Source organism: Canis lupus, chromosome 32 (genome assembly GCF_048164855.1).
Source record: "Canis lupus baileyi chromosome 32, mCanLup2.hap1, whole genome shotgun sequence".
NCBI classification, from domain to species: domain Eukaryota; kingdom Metazoa; phylum Chordata; class Mammalia; order Carnivora; family Canidae; genus Canis; species Canis lupus.
In genome coordinates, this window is record NC_132869.1 from 11,295,318 (window position 1) to 11,315,099 (window position 19,782).

Genomic DNA, 19,782 nt, shown 5'->3' on the forward strand with positions numbered 1-19,782 from the left:
GAGGGCAGGGCCTGTGTCTTTTTCTTTTATGATCTTGCCAGCACAGTGCGGGGGATTAAAGAGTGCTGTACGTTAATAATCAAAAGAATAACAAACAACCAACCCAGTGCACCAAGGCTGTGGGGTGGAGCGACAGCTCTGGCGGAGCTCTGATCCACCAACTCCACGCCCTGATAAGGTCTGCAGTGGGAATGAAATCACCTCTTCCATCAGTACAGCCGAAGCTGTGGGAAGTGTGAAGCCCACCCGAACTGGCGCAGAAGTGAGCCAGGCCAGGGGTTGCAACGCAGGGCCGACTGCTGAGCCTTGTTCGAGACCCAGTGAGTGTGCACTCACGGAAAAAGCCAGGGAGGGAAGTTCAGTGGTCAGTGACCTGGGGATTATGAAGGGAGTGGCTGGGGTTAATATGCCAGACCGTGGCCAACAGGTTTGAAGCAAGGGCTGTACAGAACCAGGAAGTGTGACTCAGTCCAGATCCCCCTGCTTCTCTGACAGTCCCAGCCTTCTCATCTGTCCCAGGCTGTGGCAGCGCCGAGAACAGGTGCCCTCCCAGCCAGGCCCAGGCACTGCTGATAGTGCAGCCCCATGTGGCCCAGCCTTTTCTACAGAGGGTCCCCAAATAAGGCCCAGGCAACCCAAGGGAAAGGACTGGAGCAAGGCAGGATAGGAAGCAGCAGGACCGTGGCCCTCAAGTACTCCCCCCGACCCTGAGGCCACAGTAGTAAATCCGGGAAGCTGAGGAACTGCCTGGCAGCAGGCTGAGGGGAGGACAGTTCTCCCACCTTCAGGTAATGCTGCTCTGCAGAGCAAACTTAAGAGTCACCCAGGCATGCCCTGAGCCCAGCCAAGGGAGGAGCCAGCCCTTTATAGGCATGGGGCTGCTTCCCGTTAACACACCCTCTGCCTCTTCCCCCTCATACCTGCAGGGTTGGCTAATGAGGGCCATCACCAGGCCTCAGGACTGAGTCACCCACACCAGTGACAGGTCTCTCTTCCTTCCCCAACAACTGTTCCACATGCCTGCCTTTCAATTAATTCCCACCCTCCCTGAGCTCCTCCCTCCCAGACACTTGGGGGATGGAGCGGGGTTGGGGATCCAGGCCCACCAGCTAGGGCTCCGAGGCCATACTGCTGTGGGGGCAAAAGGAGGCAACTGGTGACACAAAGCAGGACTGCCCCCAGAGAGTCCTCAGGGGAATCCAAAGCTCCCCACTGCCCTGGGGTGTTGGCCACAGCTGGCCCAATCCCGGTCCCCAGATGCTGCAATTACCTAAGAGCATGAAACCCGGCTTCCCACCTGACTGAGTCACCTGAAAACAACACATCCCCACTGCCGCATACTGGCACAAACAGCCAAGCCACTAATCAGAGTCCGGGAGCTGCGGCAGAGAGGCCTGGCCCCGCGCTGCCCTGAAGCCAGGGGCAGGGGCCGGGGAGGGTAGGTGAACTCAGGCCCACCTGGAGGAGCCGGATGCTGAGGAAGCTGTACAGGCTGCCCTAGCACCTCAAGATCCAGCTCTGGCACCTCAGGGAGCCCCCTGCACTCTGACTCTGACTCCAGTAAGTGCTGCTTCTTCCTCTTGGGTTTTTTCCCACTGCCCTATCAAGTCACCAGGCCACTCCTGTCACTCTGAGAGACCCCTGTCACCAGGAACTCCCACCTCTCTGCTCTCCAGGACAAAAGCACCCTCTTCCCAGGATCTCCTCCCACCCTCCAAGATGCTGGCCAAAAGTCTGTGCTTCTAGCCCACTAGGGCGGTCTCCGGATTCTTGCCATTCGCTGCTCCAGCAGGAACCTAATGGTCCCTAGCTTCTCTTGAACTGGGCTGCTGAGGTACCAGGCTTGTCTGCTGGCTCCCCTGGGTGCCATGGAGACCTGGCAGAAAGGCTCCTTCCGCAACGCCTCCTTCTTGAAGCGGCTGAGCCTGGGGCGGCCGAGGCGACTCCGGCGACAGGGCAGTGTGCTTAGCCAGGCGAGCACAGCTGGTGGGGACCATGAGGAGTACAGCAACCGAGAGGTCATCCGGGAGTTGCGAGGCCGGCCAGATGGTCGGCGCCTGCCTCTGTGGGGGGACGAGCAGCCCCGGGCCACCCTGCTGGCCCCACCCAAGCCTCCACGCCTCTATCGAGAGAGCTCCAGCTGCCCCAACATCCTGGAGCCCCCACCTGCCTACACCACTGACTACTCGGCCACCCTGCCCTCAGCGCTGTCCCTGGCGGGCGCCCTCCACCACTACTCTGAGGACAACTTTTTGGACACTCCCCCTTCCCAGAGGACACCTGCTCCAGACCTCAATGATCCCTTCTTCTCCTTCAAAGTGGACCTGGGGATTTCACTTCTTGAGGAAGTTCTACAGATGCTGAGGGAGCAATTTCCAAGTGAACCTAGCTTCTGAATGGGGTGCAGGTGGGCAGCAGTGGGGTAACTGGAAGAGCAGAAGCCTGGAGACCCAGGAAGGAGGGGTCAGTTCCAGATGAAGAAAAAGGTAGGGATAAGAATCCAGGATCCTGCCTGCCCTCCAGGTCCTGAACAGTCTTCTCTGTCACCCTGGAGCGGGGGGGACAGAGGCACAGAGACAAGCTGGAAGTGCTGTGAGGGGGCACTTGCTGGCAGGAGCCCTGAAGGCAGTTGGCCAGGGTGGGAAAGGGAGGCCATGCTTGTAACCATAGAAAGCAGGCACAGGCCAACAGGGGGGGAGTTGGGGAGAGGAGGATATATGGACTGCAGAGATCAATCAAGTGCCCGGCACCAGCCCCCTCTGCAGCCACGGTTAACAGAGAGACATCACAGGATAGGTCTAGGCAAGAGCGGTTCAACCCAGGCCAAAGAGCAAAGTGGGGAGACCTGAGGGGAAAGCCACTGGCTACCTGTGGCTGTTCAAATTGAAATTAAGTAAAATTAAGAATTTAGTTCCTTGGTTGCACTGGCCACATTTCAGATGTCCAACAGCCACATGTGACTAATGGTACCACGGGACAGTGCAGGTTGAACACGGACATCACCCGAGAAAGCCCTACTGGGCAGCACTGGTCTAGACCACAGCCTGGAGCCACAAGTGCCGCAGCACGGGGTGGTGGAGAGGGGGAGCCCAACAGGACCTGCAGGGGAAGGCAGGGGCTGGTGAGGCATGCAGAGGGGCCAAGTTGTACTCTTATACTTGGGAGAAAGCCAAACAAATCATTTGCAGAAAAGGGACAAAGAAACAAGCCTCCAACGCAGCTGCCCAAGGCACTCCCTGGTGCCGAGGTAGGTGGTGGTAGGGAACGCCAGCCCAAGGACAGACACAGCTAGCAAAGGGCTGCTCGGGGGAGTCCTCAGAATTATTATTGATGGGAACACTTGGGAAATGTAGCAACAGTGGCAGATTTCCCTTTCTGCCCAAAGAGCTTAGGAAGACTGGATCAAGGATGGGCATGAAATTCGTGACTGTTACAGTCAAGGAGCTCAGCTAGTCTCCAGAATCCTCCACCAGGATTGGGGAGCTCTGCTTTGCCCACACCTGCTGATGAAGGGGGCCTGCCATCCAGCGCTGAGCCCACTGGTCAAGACCAAAGGTATGCTACTGCCCCTGCCTTATGGCCTGGACAGAAGACTTGAAACCAGAACACAATGGGTCACGTGGTTCTGACCCTGCAGGCCTCTCTGAGCATGGTAGAGGGGGAGAGGAAGCTTTGATGCACACTGCTTTCATACCCAGATCTGTGTCTTCCCCCTTCCCTCCTCTGTGCGGACTTGTTGCTGAGTTGAAAGGCTCCCCTCTGGATGCAGGAAATAATGAATAAAGTTCTTTGTAACATGGCTTATGGAGTGTCATCTGGGGCTGTGAAATGCTGCAACTTAACAGTGGGGAATGAGGTCTCTAAAGAAGGGCTCTGACCAGTTCATCTTCCTCCCCTGTCCAGGATCTGAGACACACTCCTAGGGAGCTTCCTGTCCTCACAGCCAGCTGAGGAGCACGGGGGGTGGGGGGGCTGAGGCAATGAGAGCAAAGCCCTGTGAGCCCCTGGGGGCCCACCCCCTCCCCCCACGGAGCAGGCTGTGAACACAGCAGCTTCAGGCTCCCACACAGATCTGCAGGCCATTTCGGAGAAGGGACAGCTCTGGGCCCAAACGCTCTCTGTCCCACCCACGTGGGGTGGTGTGATCAGGATCATGTGTGCATGTGTGCCTGTGCAGGTGCTGAACGAAAGCCCTCACAGAGAGCTGTGAGGACTAAGAGCCAGCACCAGCGCCAATCGGCAGCAATCTGTGTTTCACCACAAGGCGTGCACCCAGGCCGTGCCCCAGTGCCAGCAGGGTAGCCGGCGTCATTTCTAAGGAAATTCTGCCTCTTGATGGTCAGCCCCTGTCTGGAGCAGCCACAGACACACCTGAAGAACCAGAGCTGGGGAGCAAGCAGCTGCTCACATGGCCTGCCCTTTCCTTCCCTGCAGCACCAGGTAGTCTAAGAATGCTTCACCACAGCCAAGCAGCCCATGGGCCAGGAAAGCCCCTCTGGACGACAGTGAGAGCACAAAAGAGACCAGGATGTGTGGGGAAAGTAAGGTCTAAGAATTCTGGGCGGGGGCGGGGGGGGGGGGTGGGGGTGGTCGGGGTAGGTCCTGGCACTCAGAGACAAGAAGACAACAGAACCACAGTCCTGTTCAGGTTGGCAAACCTGCCTTTCTCACTCTGCTCCTGACAAATTGGGATTTGGGAGGAAAGGGCCCTAAGAAGAGCCCAAACAGGAAAAGGTCCCTCAAACCCTGAGCAGACTCAGCTGAGAGGCATGGTTCCTTACCTGTGACAGTCCTGCATGTCTGGGGCCCCCCGTGCCCTGGGGCCGTCCCTCCAACCAGGAAATCTTCAGAGGGTTATCAACTAGGCCCACTTCGTTTTGGACAGCCAGCTCCTGCCAAACACAGTACCCAGTTCTGGTCACACGGCTCCAAACAGCTATAAAGTGGCTCTCAGAAAGAACTAGAACCACCACTCTCATCCTCCAGGCAAAACCAAGCAACTTCACAGGCCTGCCAGCTTCTACAGGAGGGCAGAGGGTATAGAGCCAGGCAGTAGGAAACAGAGTCAGTCTATGCTCTCCTTCATCCCCAGAGCGTTCTTCTGCCCTTACCTTCACTGGCTGTGCCTCTACTCCCAGGAATGGGGTTGGATTGTGGATACCTAAGCTGAGAGGGCCCACAGTACTGGCTCCCTAGTCTGGAATAGTGGGGCCACCAGTGCCCCCCAAAGCCTCACACAACACTCACCGCAGCCTTGATGGTTGCAAACTCCACCACGGCAGTGCCAGCCTTCTTACTGGAAAGCACCAGGTTGAGCACCTCTCCGTACTGTGAGGACAAGGGGTTCCCAGTAAGCATGGCTCAGCCTTCAGGTGCAAGACAAGTCTGCGTTGGCCTGAGGCCTGCTGGAGCATTTCTAGCTAGGGGGTAATGCTTTGTTGCTGAGATCCCCGGAGAGGGATCAGAGATGGGAAAGAAAGAAGATTTTTGCTGGGATACGGAAGAACAGCAAAGGAGAGCTGGGCAAAGGAAGAAGACTCAGACTGCCCCGGATAGTGGGGAAGGGGACGGGGGTCTTGTGCCACCTGCCCACCTCGTCTCTCCCCACACACTCAGATGGCAAGGGCGAGAGCTGGGAAGGGAAGGTGAGACCAGGGCAGAAGGCATATGGCAACACAGGGACTGGAGGGCCATGGCTGGAGAAAGCCTCCAGGCTGCCCTATGGTCTGTGAGACAGAAAAAAGGGCTGGTAGAAATGTTAAGGGAAGTTTACCCACAGAGATTTGGTGTTTCGCTGAGATGCAGATGGAGATAATGGGAAAAGGGGAAGGCAGCAGAGCAGACCTTCTGGAAAAGCTGCAGGAGGACATCTCTGGAGTAGCCGCCTTTTGACTCATCTTCCTTCTTGCATTTCCATTTTAGCTGAAAGGACAGCAGGGAGGGTCATTATTAAACACTGACCTTGGCCTGAATGGTCCCAGCGCCACACCTGAGCTTTACAGTCTGAGCGACACCAGGCACTTAGTCTTCCAGGCACTTGTAGTCTAGGAGGCACCCCCGCAAAAACATGTTCCTCTTGAAGATGGACAGACAGGGCGGCCTGCTCACCCAAAGCCGCACTTCCAGCCCTATGAGATGCTCTCCTTCCAGGGCTTCTGAGGAGTGCTGCCCAGCAACCACCAGGGCTAGGAGGGCCTTTCGTGGCAAGCTCCGAGAGGTCATCCTGATCCCCAGGCAGTGGAGGATGGAAGGATGTGGGTAGTGCTGCTGGCTCCCAGAGACCCAGTGTCTCTACCAGAACCCTTCAATCCCCCAGAAGCATCTGTTCTTGCTGCAAGAGGTAGTGTGCAGTTCCTCAGGGATCCCACAAGGCTCACCTTTAGCTTGGGGGTTCCTCTGTCTTCAGGATTTTCTGCCTTTCCTAAAAAATTTGGGAAAATTAGCAAGGTAGACAGGAGGGAGCCAGAAGGTTCTCTATAGGAGACACAACCCAGAACTTGTGGGAGACACAACCCAGAACTGCCTGCCTGCCTTGCTGATGAGCTTCACGGGGAAGGTAGAGGCAATCCCACCCCCATCCAGAGAAGCTGCCACCTCAGGGGTGGTCTGCCCAGCAGCCTGCTGAGGGCCACGATTAGCACTCTGCCAGCGAAGGATTCTGAACACTTTCCTGGAGGATGAGATGGAGGCACAAATGCCACAGTTCTACTGAAACAAAGTATCCCAGAGACTTTCCCCTACTGATCTGCTCCAAAATAGAGCCAGCTCTGCTTAGGACTCCGACAAAAAGGGCCAGGAGATCTCAGGCAGAGTGAAAGACAATTGGCCTCAGAGAAGTGGTGGGAAGAAGGAACAGGTGGCATATGTGAGTCAGGTGCCCCCAGGGTTCCAAGCAGGTGGAAGCCTCCATAGCAACTCCACCAAGCAGCCAGTGTGGCTGCTCTGGCATCTGGAGCTGCCTCAGAGGGCAAGTGGGTGGGGGTGATGGATGCTTACCTCTCAACCTCTGCTCCCGTTCCTGCCGTATCTGCTCCTGGATCAGCCTCTGCTGTTCCTCCAGCTGCCGGGAACCCTCTTCTCTAAGGCGTTCGATCTGCAGAGCGGGGTTAGGGGGAGTGACAATTCTGTGCAGATCCAATTCCAGGTTGGCTCACCTTGTGAAGGTCCCTGGGAGGCTCCACCTGTAAGCTAGGGCCCAGCAACCTGCAGGTGGGACAGATTACCCAGATCCCACAGAAGAACAGGGAGAGGGCATGCCATCCCCGCCACGACAGCCACTTAGGCCCACCCTCCTCCTCTTGCTGATGGCTTCAGGCGAGCATGCCTGGATGCTCACCTCCTGCTCTAGCGTCCTGGTGCTCCGGCTCTCCTCCTCATCATCACTGCCATGGGCCTGGGCCTGGCGCTCTCGGGCCTCCAGGTCTGGGTACAAGAGGTGAATGACCCAATGGCTGGTCTAAGCGCTTTCTACATGTCCTCAGCCCGCCCAAAATCTCATGCAGGATCAAAACATATAGTAACTCTGCACCCTCCCTCCATGCCCATGAGCTTCATAAGTTAGTGTTTATTGAATTGAGAAAGGTCATAGCACAGATGAAATATAGGCTCCAGTGGCTGGGGTCTGGAAGAGTTAAGTCAGCTCACGCTGACCAAGCTGGTTCTCTGATCAGTGAACAGGGTGTGGGTGGGTGCTTATGTCAGCAGCCCAGGGCCATGTGGCAGGGATGCCAAGGGTGGAGCTGCTGGCCTGTTCCTGTGGTTTGGCATCACAACCTGACCTCAACCTTGGTGTTGATGTTTCTCCCACCACAGAGATCAAGTCCCCACTGTCTTCTTTACCTCCCTCTCAGCTCACATTTACCACCCAACCATGGTGGCTCCTAAAGGGATAGCAGATTCTGTGTGAGGACATCACCCCATATCCAATTTTAGTATATGTGCTGCTGAAGCGAGCACACATCACCCCATGACCTGGAGCCCTTCCCACCTTCCAAGAGAAACCTGCTGTGGCCCTAGGCCAGGCCAGGTGCTGTGACAAACCATCATCCCAGGCCTGGGACTCATGGCTTTCTTCTCTGAGCAATTACTTACCTAGAATCTCTGGGTTTTTTGTTTGTTTTTGATAGCAAGATAAATGTATTGGGATGGTATATGTACATATTAAATATATGCATGTCAAATAGATAAGAAGAAGGGGAGAAATACTGGGTAAAAACTACCTGGAACAATCTTATTGCAGTGATGAAAATATTTTAAAACTGATTTATAGTCACAGTTGTACCATTTGGGAAATTTACTAAAAGTAACTGAATTGTACGCTTGGAGTGGGTAGATGTTACGATATTCAAAATACACCAAAATAAAAATACACCTCCAAAGAATGAAAGCTCTGTGCAGAAGTGAGGCTGGAATGCATCAAAAGACCCAGAATGGCATGCTGAACAAGAACACAGACTTTACTCATACTGCGTGGGTTTAAATCCCAGCTTCAGCAAGTTCTTATCCTTTTAGTGCTTTAGCTTCTTTATCTATAAAAAATGGACTTAGTAATACCCACCTCCTTGGATAGTTGTGATAATTAAAGGAGACTGTAAAGCATCTGTCACAATGCTAGCTAATAGTAAATCTAGTCATTGTTGTTATTCCTAAGAGTGTCCTTTAGGATCCACCCTGAGAGCAGGGCTCTGCCCAGAGCTGCAGCCAAAAAGCTGTGAGATGCTAGAACTGCAGTTCTAGGAAGAAAGGTGATGGGTGCATGCGGATGGCCCAGGGAAACCACAGGCCACCCAGCACCATGATGTCACCTACCAAGCTTCACTTTCTTCCTTCTCTCATCAAGTTTCTGGGTCCGCTCTGCTGCCTGCTTCTTGGCTTTCCTGACCTTGTCATATGCAGCCTGGCAGGAGAAAGGAACACCGGGGAGCCATCAGCTTGAGGACAAGCATGGACCGTAGCCATGTAGCCCCCTAGCGGTCAGGAGGCAGCCTGACCAGGCCTCCAGGCTGGGGCAGCAAGGACTGCTGCATGGCAGAGTATGGGGGACTGAGGCCGAGGTGTCAGAGTGGTCTCTAACCACAGGGGACAATTCATAGAGGAGGAGGAGCTTACCCTGGCTGCAGTGTCGGTCAGTACCTCCAAGGCCTGAGAAAGCTGGTGGAAGAGCTCAGCTAAAAATACAGATCAAAAAAGAGGAGAAAAATGAAGTCAGGCTTGATGATGGTGTGCTCCCTTGGAAAAGCACTTCAAAGAAGCCACAGACTGGTAGGAAGGGCGACATCAGCAGATGATGGACCAGCAAGGGGAAGGGGGACGTATAGGCAGCTGACCAGACACCCCCAGCAGGCAAAGTGCAGGCTTGGGGCTACACACCCAAAGCCAGGCTGCATGCGTGTATGCCAGCACTCACACGGAAGCAGAGATGGGAAGACACCATGCCCAGGTGAGCAGGTCTCACCTTCCCACACTTAGAAGAGTCTCACCTGCTCTGGGATTATCTGGATTTTTGTCTGGGTGGCAGGAGAGGGCCTTCTGTCTATATGCCTTCTTCACCTGGAAGAGTCAGAAGATGTGGTTATTCACTCTCTCACCCCAGGACAGACAGGAAAATCTCACTGAAGCAATAAAGGGAATCCAAGTGTACTCCCCCTCACTAAAAGAAAGGCTGTTGTTTCCCATACTGAAACAGTCACCTCACAAACTCTGAGGAGATTTGCAGTGGAGGAGGCAAAAGCCAGAGAGGGAGCTGACTGCTGTCCTGCAGCAGAGGAGCTGGGTCTCCTTCCTGCTGAGCACCAGTGTCAACAGAAAGGATGTAAAAGGGCTCTGGGCAGGGTCAGATTTCTTTACAGCCACCTGGAAATAGGCACTCACACACTCTTGGTGGGCATGTAAATTGGGCACCCCTCCTGAAAAAAAATTTAGCCATCAAGGTTTAAAATATATTTGCCTTCTGATCACTCCTAGGAATTTGGACTTGTAAAAGTATCCCAAAGCAAATATACAAAGATGTCCACTGCATTAGGGTTTATTTATTTTCTAAAAGTTTGTGATTTTTTTGGTGTGTGTTTGTGGTTTTTTTTTTTTTAAGTAGGCTCCCACCCAGCATGGAACCCAACATGGGGCTTGAAGTCATAACCCTGAGGTCAAGACCTGGGCTGAAGTCAGATATTTAAACAACTGAGCTACCCAGACACCCCTAAAGATTTTATTTTTAAGTAATCTCTCCACTGAATGTGGTGCTCAAACCTATAACCACAAGATCAAGAATCACATGCTCCACTTTACTGAGCCAGCCAGGTACCCCTGCAGCAATGTTTATATCAGCTCCCATGGGAACCACTCAAAATCTCCATCAACAGGGACACCCATTAAAAAATACTATGATAAATTTTAAAAAGGAATTTAAAAAAATTTTAAAAAGGGCTTCTGTCGTGAGTGGCACATGTAGGGCAGCTCCATTGCTCTTTGTGCAGAATCGACATCAAAAATACTATGATAAACAGAGGTCTATACGTGTTGACTAGAAAGATCTTCAAGTCCTCATCTCAAGCAAAAAAAAAAATTGTAATTATATATGGTGACAGATGCTAACTAGACTTCTTGTGGTGATGGTTTTGCAATATATACAAATACCAAATCATTATGTTGTACCCCAGAAACCAAGACAATATTGTTATATCAATTATACCTCAAAAATAAAAGATCTTCAAGGTACATGAAGCATGAAAAAAACAAGACTTAGATCACTATATATAATATGATCACTTCAGGATTTAAAATAAATACAAATACTATAAATAGAAATACTTGGACATGTGCATAGCCTTTGTTTTCCCTTTTCTTTTTTTTTTAAGATTGATTTATTTATTTTAGAGAGAGAGCGGGGTGGGGGCAGAGGGAAAGGGAGAAAGAAACTTAAGCAAGTTCCCTGCTGAGCATGAAGCCCGATGCAGGGCTCAGACTTGAGCCAAAACCAAGAGTTGGATGCCTAACAGACTACACCACCCAGGTGCCTCTGTTTTCTTTTTCTTTTTTAAGATTTTATTGATTTATTCATGAGAGACACAGAGATAGAGGCAGAGACACAGGCAGAGGGAGAAGTAGGCTCCCTTCTGGGAGCCTGATGTGGGACTTGATCCCAGGATTCTGGGATCACGACCTGAGCCAAAGGCAGACGCTCAACCACTGAGCCACCCAGGCACCCAGAAAAATTTTTTTCTTATCATAAGGAACCTAAGAGTGATTTCCTTTGGAGAGAGGCTTAGGATGGATGGGAGGGAAACACTTCTCTCTACACCCAAGATGGGCTTGAACTCATAACCCCGAGATCAAGAGTCACATGCTCCACCAACTGAGCCAGCCAGGCACCCCATTTACTTATTATATACTTTTCTGTAGTTCATTCAAACCTTAAACAGATCTTATTTTATTATCATTTTTTATTGCCAACAGGGGTTATCTTGGTGGAGAGGTTTAGTTTTTATCTTGTATTTCTAATTTAAAAAGAAAAAAGTTTTATTTCTTATGTTAGTAAAGAATAAAAAAACATAGCCACCAAAATTCTCTATCATATATTGCCCACTCAGCTGTTTTAAGGACAAGGGAGAGCACAAAATCCCAGAATCTGCCTCTGCTTCCTGAGGCCTTACCCTCATTTCTGCCTGTACGCCTTACCTGCCACTCAAACCTCCTGCAAGAAGGAGCCTCTGGACCCAGGACTTCTTCAAGTAGCTAAGCCGACTGGCTTTCTAGGCTCCTCAGAGGAAACCAATAAATACTTCTACCCAAAGTTGCTAAGTAAGGACCTTCAGAGGCAAAGCAGCCAGCACCACCAAGGGAGGGGGTGTGGACAGGTGCCGCACTCACTCCACTGGCACCTCCGGGGCCAAGGGAAGGCAGCCACGCAGCCCAGGATCTCTGGGATGTGCTGCCACCTGCTGGGCTGCGGCGGACACCACACCTTCCCCGCCTGGGCGACCGCAACCTTCGGGCTCTCAGGGCTCTGCAGGCTCAGCCCAGGAGACAGAACCTACTCCCAGGACAGGCTCTGAGCAGTGGATGTGCTTTCCTACACTCCCACCTTCCCAATTGTCTACCTGTGCTCACCCGGCCCACCTGCTTGCCTCCCCAAACCAATCTAGCCTTTCACCATTAAAAAATAACATCTAGCTCTGTTGTCACTGTTAAAATATTAATAATAAGGGAAGAGGTGATAGTTTTATATACGGTTTACATTTGAAACATCTTTACTCTTTCAGCCCTTATCATTTGTCTTTCTCTCTTTTGCCGCCTCTATTGTGCCCCTGGCTTCATTTCTTTTTCTTTATTATATATTCTTTATGTTTTAGGGCCCTTTGTTTGTTGTTTTTTTCTTCAATAAGTAAAACAATACTAATGTTCTTTCCCCATTTCCCCCACCCTCTCTTCAAGGTTCCAGGGTTAACCGCATGGTGAGTAACCTTTTAAACCTTCCTCCTTAAAAAAATAATAAAAAATAAAATAAAATAAAATAAAATAAAATAAAATAAAATAAATAAAATAAAATAAAATAAACCTTCCTCCTTGATCGTGCCAGCAAATAGTCTTTTGTGTTTTGTTTCTGACTCTCTCTCCCTCCTCTCTCTCTGAGACGGGTGAAAGGAAGAAGCAGGGAGGAGAGGGTGTCTGTCACCTAAAAGTGAAAGCCGCCTGCCATCAGAATGGACTTCAAGACCAGGATGAAGGCTGTGGCCTACCAATGTCAGGACATTTTGTGAAAAACAGTTTCTTTTGTATCATGGGGCATTAAAAGTATCATGTGTTTCGGGCATCCTGGGTGGCTCAGCGGTTTAGCGCCGCCCGCAGCCCGGGGTGTGATCCTAGAGACCCGGGATCTGGTCCCACGTCGGGCTCCCTGCATGGAGCCTGCTTCTCCCTCCGCCTGTGTCTCTGCCTCTCTCTGTGTGTCTCTCATGAATAAATACATAAAATCTTAAAAAACAAACAAATAAATAAATAAATGTATCGTATGTTCACTTTCGCAAATTTGAAAGAGATAGTAAAAGGGAAAGAGGAGGCAAAAGGACCAATAAGAAAGCAAGATAGAGCATGGGTAGCACATTCTTCCCTTTCTTTTATCTTTTCTTTTTTATTATTTTAAAGATTATTTATTTATTTATTTATTTATTTATTTATTTATTTATTTGAGACAGAGAGAGAGAGAGAGAGAGAGAAACAGGTAGAGGGAGAAGCAGGCTCCGTGCAGGAAGCCGGACGTGGGACTCGATTCCGGGTCTCCCAGGATCACGCCCTGGGCGGAAGGCGGCGCTAAACCGCTAAGCCACCGGGGCTGCCCTCTTTTTTCTTTTCTTTTCTTTTTTTGAGAGAATGCTTTATGGGCTTTATTCTAAGGGAATGATATTAAGTACTGTTGTTTGTTTTATAATTCATTTTGGATGTTCTATATCACAAAACTATTTTTATTTTTGTTTTTGTTTTTGCCACACAGACTTTAGAGTCCCAGGTGGGATCTGAGTTGTGTTCCTTTATTTAAAAAAGAATCAGGGATCCCTGGGTGGCGCAGCGGTTTGGCGCCTGCCTTTGGCCCAGGGCGCGATCCTGGAGACCCGGGATCGAATCCCACGTCGGGCTCCCGGTGCATGGAGCCTGCTTCTCCCTCTGTCTGTGTCTCTGCTTCTCTCTCTCTCTGTGACTATCATAAATAAATAAAAAAATTAAAAAAAAATAAAAGAATCATGTCTCCATTTGTACTTAAGTACTATTCTCTTATGCACAGCTGAATATTTGCAATTATGTTTCATGTCAGGCATTCTGCTGCAAAACTATAAAAAGGGGACACAGAAACAAAAAAAAAAGAAAACTTTTTTTTTTAACTTAAATAGGGAAACAAACAGTTCAAACTGAAAAGAGAGAATTGTGTAATAATGGGAAGTTAATTTATCTATATTAGTTTGCTTCCTTATTCTCTTTTCAGAATGTGTCCTTTTGAGAAATATCTTTAACAGTGTCATCCGGGTTAGGTTTTGTTTGTTTGTTTGCTTGCTTGCTTGTTTTAGCAACAGCATAACTAGACCTAGGTTACCTCCATCTCCATCGATCCCATCTTATTTACCCCTGCCCTTCCAGCTCCATACTCATAATGTTTTACAACTAAATACAACTGCCCTAATCAAATCGATGTATCCTGGACCCCCTACTCCCAGGCCTGGCCTGGACCTCAATTTCCAAACCACTCTTTAAAGGTATAAGGGGCTGATCATTCTATATTTTGAGATCCTATAGGAAAAAATTACCAGTCTCATGCACTAGCTGGATATTAGCAAAGATAGAGGTGAGGCCAGACAGTCGAGGTCAGGCTGGTATTCATTCCAGAGGAGGGGTATCTAAAGGTAGGCAGAGAGCTCTCCAAGAGCCCTTCAGTATAGCACTGAATCTACCCTACCTCCTGGGTCCACTGATAGACTACCTAGGAATAAAGAGGCTGACTAGCGCTAGGGGTATAGAAAAAAATCAGGTACTTCCCTGATACTGAAGAGAAAGGACACTGTTTAGCAAGAAGATAGCTGTGAAAACAATGAACAACATTATTGTATGTGATGCCCTAAGAGTGGTCCATGAGAATGAAAACCCAGAAGTAAATCCACAATTACATGGTCAATTAATTAATCTTTGACAAAGGAGGAATAAATATAAAAAGGAAAAAAGACAGTCTCTTCAACAAATGGCCACATGTAGAAGAATGAAACTGGACTACTTTTCTTCACCATACCCAAAAAACTCAAAATGGATTAAAGACCTAAATGTGAGATTTGAAACCAGAAAAATCCTTGAAAAGAGCACAGGCAATAATCTCTTTGACATCAGCCGTAGCAACATTTTTCTAGATATGTTTCCTGAGGCAAGGGAAACAAAAGCAAAAATAAACTATTGTGACTACATCAAAATAAAAAGCATCTGCACAGTGAAGGAAAACAACAAAACTAAAAGACAACCTACTAAATAGGAGAAGATATTTGCAAATGACACATCCAATAAAGGGTTATTATTCAAAATACTAAAGAAATTATAGAACTCAATGCCCAAAAACCAAATAATCCAATTTTTGAAAAAGCAGAAGATATGAACAGACATTTCTCCAAAGAAGACATAACAGATACATGAAAAGATGCCCAAGCTCATCATCAGGGAAATGTAAATCAAAACTAGGGATCCCTGGGTGGCGCAGCGGTTTGGCGCCTGCCTTTGGCCCGGGGCACGATCCTGGAGACCCGGGATCGAGTCACACGTCGGGCTCCCGGTGCGTGGAGCCTGCTTCTCCCTCTGCCTGTGTCTCTGCCTCTCTCTCTCTCTGTGACTATCATAAATAAATAAAAATTAAAAAAAAATTAAAAAAAAAAACACTATAAGATATTACCTCACAGCTGTCAGAATGACTAAAATAAAAAAACATGAGAAAAAGGGGTGCCTGGCTGGCTTAATCCATAGAGCATGCAACTCTTGATCTCAGGGTTATGAGTTCAAGTCCCACATTGGGTGTAGAGCTCACTTAAAAAACAATAACAACAACAAAAAACAACAACAAACAAAAACCAAACCTCAAGAAACAACAAGTGTTGGGCAAGGACGTGGATAAAAAGGGACCCTCATGCACTGTTGGTGGGAATACAAATTGGTGCAGCCACCAGAGGTTCTTCAAAAAAATTAAAAATAGAACTACCCTAGATCTAGGACTCTCACTACTGGGTCTTTACCCCCAAAATACAAAAATACCAATTCAAAGGGATACTTGCACCCCAGTGTTTACTGAAACATTTTTACAATAGCCAAACTATGGAAGCAGCCCAAGTGTCCATCAACTGACGAATGGATAAAAGATGTGGAATATTATTCAACCATAAAAAAGACTGAAATCGGGATGCCTGGGTGGCTCAGCGGTTGAGCATCTGCCTTTGGCCCAGGGCGTGATCCTGGAGTCCTGGGATCGAGTCCCATGTCGGGCTCCCTCCATGGAGCCTGCTTCTCCCTCTGCCCGTGTCTCCGCCTCTCTCTCTCTCTCTGTCTCTTATGAATAAATAAAAATTTAAATAAAGAAAAAAAAAAAAAGACTGAAATCTTACATTTGCAACAATGTGGATTGAGCCAGAGGGTAACAAGAAGCAAATTAAGCTAAGCAAAGTAGGTCAGTCAGAGAAGACAAATACCATCTGATCACTCATATGTGGAATTTAAGAAACAAAACAAACAAGTGTCTCTCATGAATACATAAAATCTTTACAAAAAAATTAAAAATAAAATATAGTAAATAAAATAAAATAATTTTTAAAAAGAGAATGGAAACACAGAGAAAAGAGTGACTAATTTTAACCCTGCAGGCTTCCCAAAGGAGGTAATATCTGAGCTGGGTCTAAAAGGTGAGCAGCTCTCCCAGGAGAGCCATAAAGGAGATTCAAGACAGAGTGTGTGAAAGAGCCTGACTTCTCTTAGAATCCCAGACCAGCTTAGAGGAGAAATATTAAGAGTTTTGGTTTAGGGGTACCTGGCTGGCTCAGTCAGTAGAACATGAGACTCTTGATCTTGGGTTTGTGAGTTTGAGCCCCATGTTAGGTGTGGGCAATACTTTGTGAAAAAAAAAACAGCCTAAAAAAAAGTTTTGCTTTAATGAGGGAAAGATACTGAAAACAGGAAAGGACATAAAAAAAAAAAAAAAAAAAGGACATGGTTGCAATAAAGCATGGAAATAAAAATGTTTTTATCAAAAGGTATTTTGAGTATTAGAAAACTTCAACCAGGTGTGCCTGGCTGGCTCAGTTGGTGAAGTGTGCAATTTTTGATCTATGGGTTGTAGGTTCAAGACCCATGTTGGGTGTAGAGATTGCTTAAAAACAAAATCTTAAACTTTAACCAAAGAAAAGTAATGGAAGAAGAGTAGAAAAGAATACATTCACACAACCAGGTTTTTGTTTTGTTTTTGTTTTGTTTTTTTAAAGTAGGCTTTACACTCAACATGGGGCTTGAACTTCCAACCAAGAGTCACATGCTCTACTGACTGAGTCAGCCAGGAGCCCCTCATACAAACAGGTTTTAATGCACAGACCTGGGATGAAGAAATGCTAGGGAGTGAGAACATACACACAGGCAAAGAAACACACACTGGACAAAGAAGAGGAGAAAACAAAGGTTAAAGAATGATAAAAATTACTCAGAGATGATACTGAAAATATAAAAAAATTAATGTGATTTCATAAGTTTTGTGTGATTCATAAAACAGAGAGTAGAACAATCCACAGTGTGGATGAGCAGGGCCAGACGTAATGGGCCTGCTGAGTTCAAGAGTAGTGAATCTTTATCAAGAATGAATGACTAGGGCAGCCTGGGTGGCTCAGTGGTTTACTGTCGCCTTCGGCCCAGGGTGTGATCCTGGATACCCGGGATCGAGTCCCACTTCAGGCTCCCTGCATGGAGCCTGCTTTTCCCTCTGCCTGTGTCTATGCCTCTGTGTGTGTGTGTGTGTTTGTGTGTGTGTGTCTCATGAATAAATAAAATCTTAAAAAAAAAAAAAGAATGAATGACTAAAGAGGCTTTTGGGATCTCTAAGCCCAAAGAACTTAAATCTCGACATTCTCTGTCAGCTATGAAAGTGTATCATAAAAAGCACAAACGCAAGATTGAAGGCATATATAAACCTGGCCAAGAAACAAACACTAATAAATGTAAAAATTCAACATATGGTAAAAAGTATTATTAAAATTGATTACACTAGTGAAGAAAAAGTTAAATATTCATCTCAAACCATATACCAAAATAATTCCAGATAGATCAAAACACTGAATATAAAAAACAAAACCAAAAGAACCTAAAATAACGGAAATGATGGGATTAGGAAGAAATTTCTAAATATTAAATCAAGGGAAGAAATCACACACACGCACACACGTGTGCATGCATACACAAAATGACTAAATTTACAATGAAAAAAATTTAAATTCCTCTAGGTAAAAAATAATAGACAAAATTAATAGATGGGGAAATGAAAACTAAAGGAAGTATCTGCTTGAAATATGAATATATGAGAAGATAATCATTAGCATCTAAAAAAAACTCATACAGAAAAAGAAAACACATAAAAAAAAGAAAAAGAAAACAGAAAAATAAAACCCACAAGAAAATAGAGAAAAAATAAGAAGATAATTTATTGAATATAAATGGTCAATAAAATAAAAAATATTCAGCATCACACACAAAGATTAAATCATTTTTCACCTATCAATTGATAACAAGTAAAAAAGATGGATGAGATTTTAATGTTGGAGGCTTTGTAGTGAATGTAAATTGACCTGGTGATTCTGGAAAGCAATCTGGTCCTACATATCAGTAGGCTCTGAAAAGTACAGACCCTTTGATCCAGCAAGTCCTCTTCTAACAGTCTGTCTATAGAAATATTTAGAAATTCATTCAGTATTATAAAAACTGGTATTCATTTATGTCATTATTTATAATAGATAAAGCCAGAAATCGTTTACATTCCAAAACAAACAAAAAGTAGCTAGCACTTACACAATGCTTACTGTGTGGCAAGCTCTTACTGAAGTGCTTTACATATAATAACTTATTTAGCACTTAACACATGCCTATGAGGTAGAAATTATTGTAATCCACATTTCACAAATGAGGAAATTATGACATGAGAGGTAATTATGATACTGAAAATCCATTCAATGAAAAAACATGCAATCAGTACTACAGACAATAACTGTTCTCCTCCACCATAGAAAAAAAGTGGCCCCCACTGCACCCCTACCAGAAGTCTAGACTTTTACCCTTGCCGCCTGTAACAATCCACCTCAAACAGGCTGGTGTCACAAAAGGCTGCATGGGGAGCTCATCCTCACCAGATGAAAATATAAAAATAGAAAGAGAGGAGCTATAGGTGATATTTATTTTTTATAATGAGCTCGTATTATTTTTCAAATCAAGAAAAAAACACTTTAAAGAAGCCAAACAAGTCTAGGGGCACCCAGCTGGCTCAGTTGGTAGAGCATACAACTCTTAATCTTGGGGTTGTGAGTTCGAGCCCCATGATGGGTGTCGAGATTGCTTAAAAATAAAATCTTAAAAAAAAAAACAAAAAAAAAAAAAACCAAGCCTAAATGTTTAATCAAAAGACAGAGTGGCTGAATAGATTAAAATGCAAGACCCAGCTACATGCTGCCTACAAGAGACTTAACTCAGAAGTAAGGACACAAACAGACTAAAAGTAAACGGATGGAAAAAGATTCTATACAACCAAAACAAAGCTGAGGTAGCTATACTTGGACAAATTTTTATTTTTATTTCAAGATTTTATTTATTGATTCATGAGAGAGACAGAGAGAGGCAGAGACACAGGCAGAGGGAGAAGCAGGCTCCTTGAGGGGAGGACTCCATCAGGGGACTCCGGGACCACACCCTGAGCCCAAGGCAGATGCTCAACTGCTGAGCCACCCAGGCGTCCCACTTTAATAAATTTTGAAAGACTGAGGGGCAGGATGCCTGCATGGCTCAGTGGTTGAGCATCTGCCTTGGGCTCAGGGTTGCGACGTCTGCTTTCCCTCTCCCTTTCTGTCTGCCAGTCCACTCACTCACACCTTCTTTCTCAAATAAATAAATAAATCTTTAAAAATTTTTTTACAAGATTGAAATCATATCAAGTATCTTCTCTGACCACAGTGGTATAAAAAACTAGAAATCAATTACAGGAAGAAAACTGAAAAATTTGCAAATCTGTGGAGATTAAACAACATGCTA

The 19,782-nt window shown here is 47.0% G+C and overlaps 2 protein-coding genes across 2 annotated transcripts in view; one reads left to right on the forward strand and one right to left on the reverse strand.

Annotated features, from left to right (window-relative positions):
- The window catches only part of DNAJC17 (DnaJ heat shock protein family (Hsp40) member C17), a 42,332-nt gene that overhangs the window by 2,241 nt on the left and 20,309 nt on the right, over positions 1 to 19,782 (reverse strand). The window contains exons 2-10 of the mRNA XM_072808171.1: positions 9,480 to 9,549; positions 9,109 to 9,167; positions 8,809 to 8,896; positions 7,337 to 7,422; positions 6,997 to 7,093; positions 6,378 to 6,421; positions 5,845 to 5,922; positions 5,248 to 5,328; positions 4,782 to 4,892 (exon numbers count right to left, since the gene is read on the reverse strand). Of these exons, the coding sequence (XP_072664272.1) occupies positions 4,782 to 4,892; positions 5,248 to 5,328; positions 5,845 to 5,922; positions 6,378 to 6,421; positions 6,997 to 7,093; positions 7,337 to 7,422; positions 8,809 to 8,896; positions 9,109 to 9,167; positions 9,480 to 9,549 (714 nt within the window). The remainder of the gene's footprint in view (positions 1 to 4,781; positions 4,893 to 5,247; positions 5,329 to 5,844; positions 5,923 to 6,377; positions 6,422 to 6,996; positions 7,094 to 7,336; positions 7,423 to 8,808; positions 8,897 to 9,108; positions 9,168 to 9,479; positions 9,550 to 19,782) is intronic.
- C32H15orf62 (chromosome 32 C15orf62 homolog) lies at positions 89 to 3,800 on the forward strand. The gene has a single exon (XM_072808172.1). The coding sequence runs from the start codon at positions 1,869 to 1,871 to the stop codon at positions 2,394 to 2,396; it is 528 nt and encodes a 175-aa protein (XP_072664273.1). The 5' UTR covers positions 89 to 1,868; the 3' UTR covers positions 2,397 to 3,800.

Bases quoted from the DNA above. Each gene is read 5' to 3' on its own strand.
- C32H15orf62 (XM_072808172.1), top strand. From the start codon at position 1,869: ATGGAGACCTGGCAGAAAGGCTCCTTCCGCAACGCCTCCTTCTTGAAG.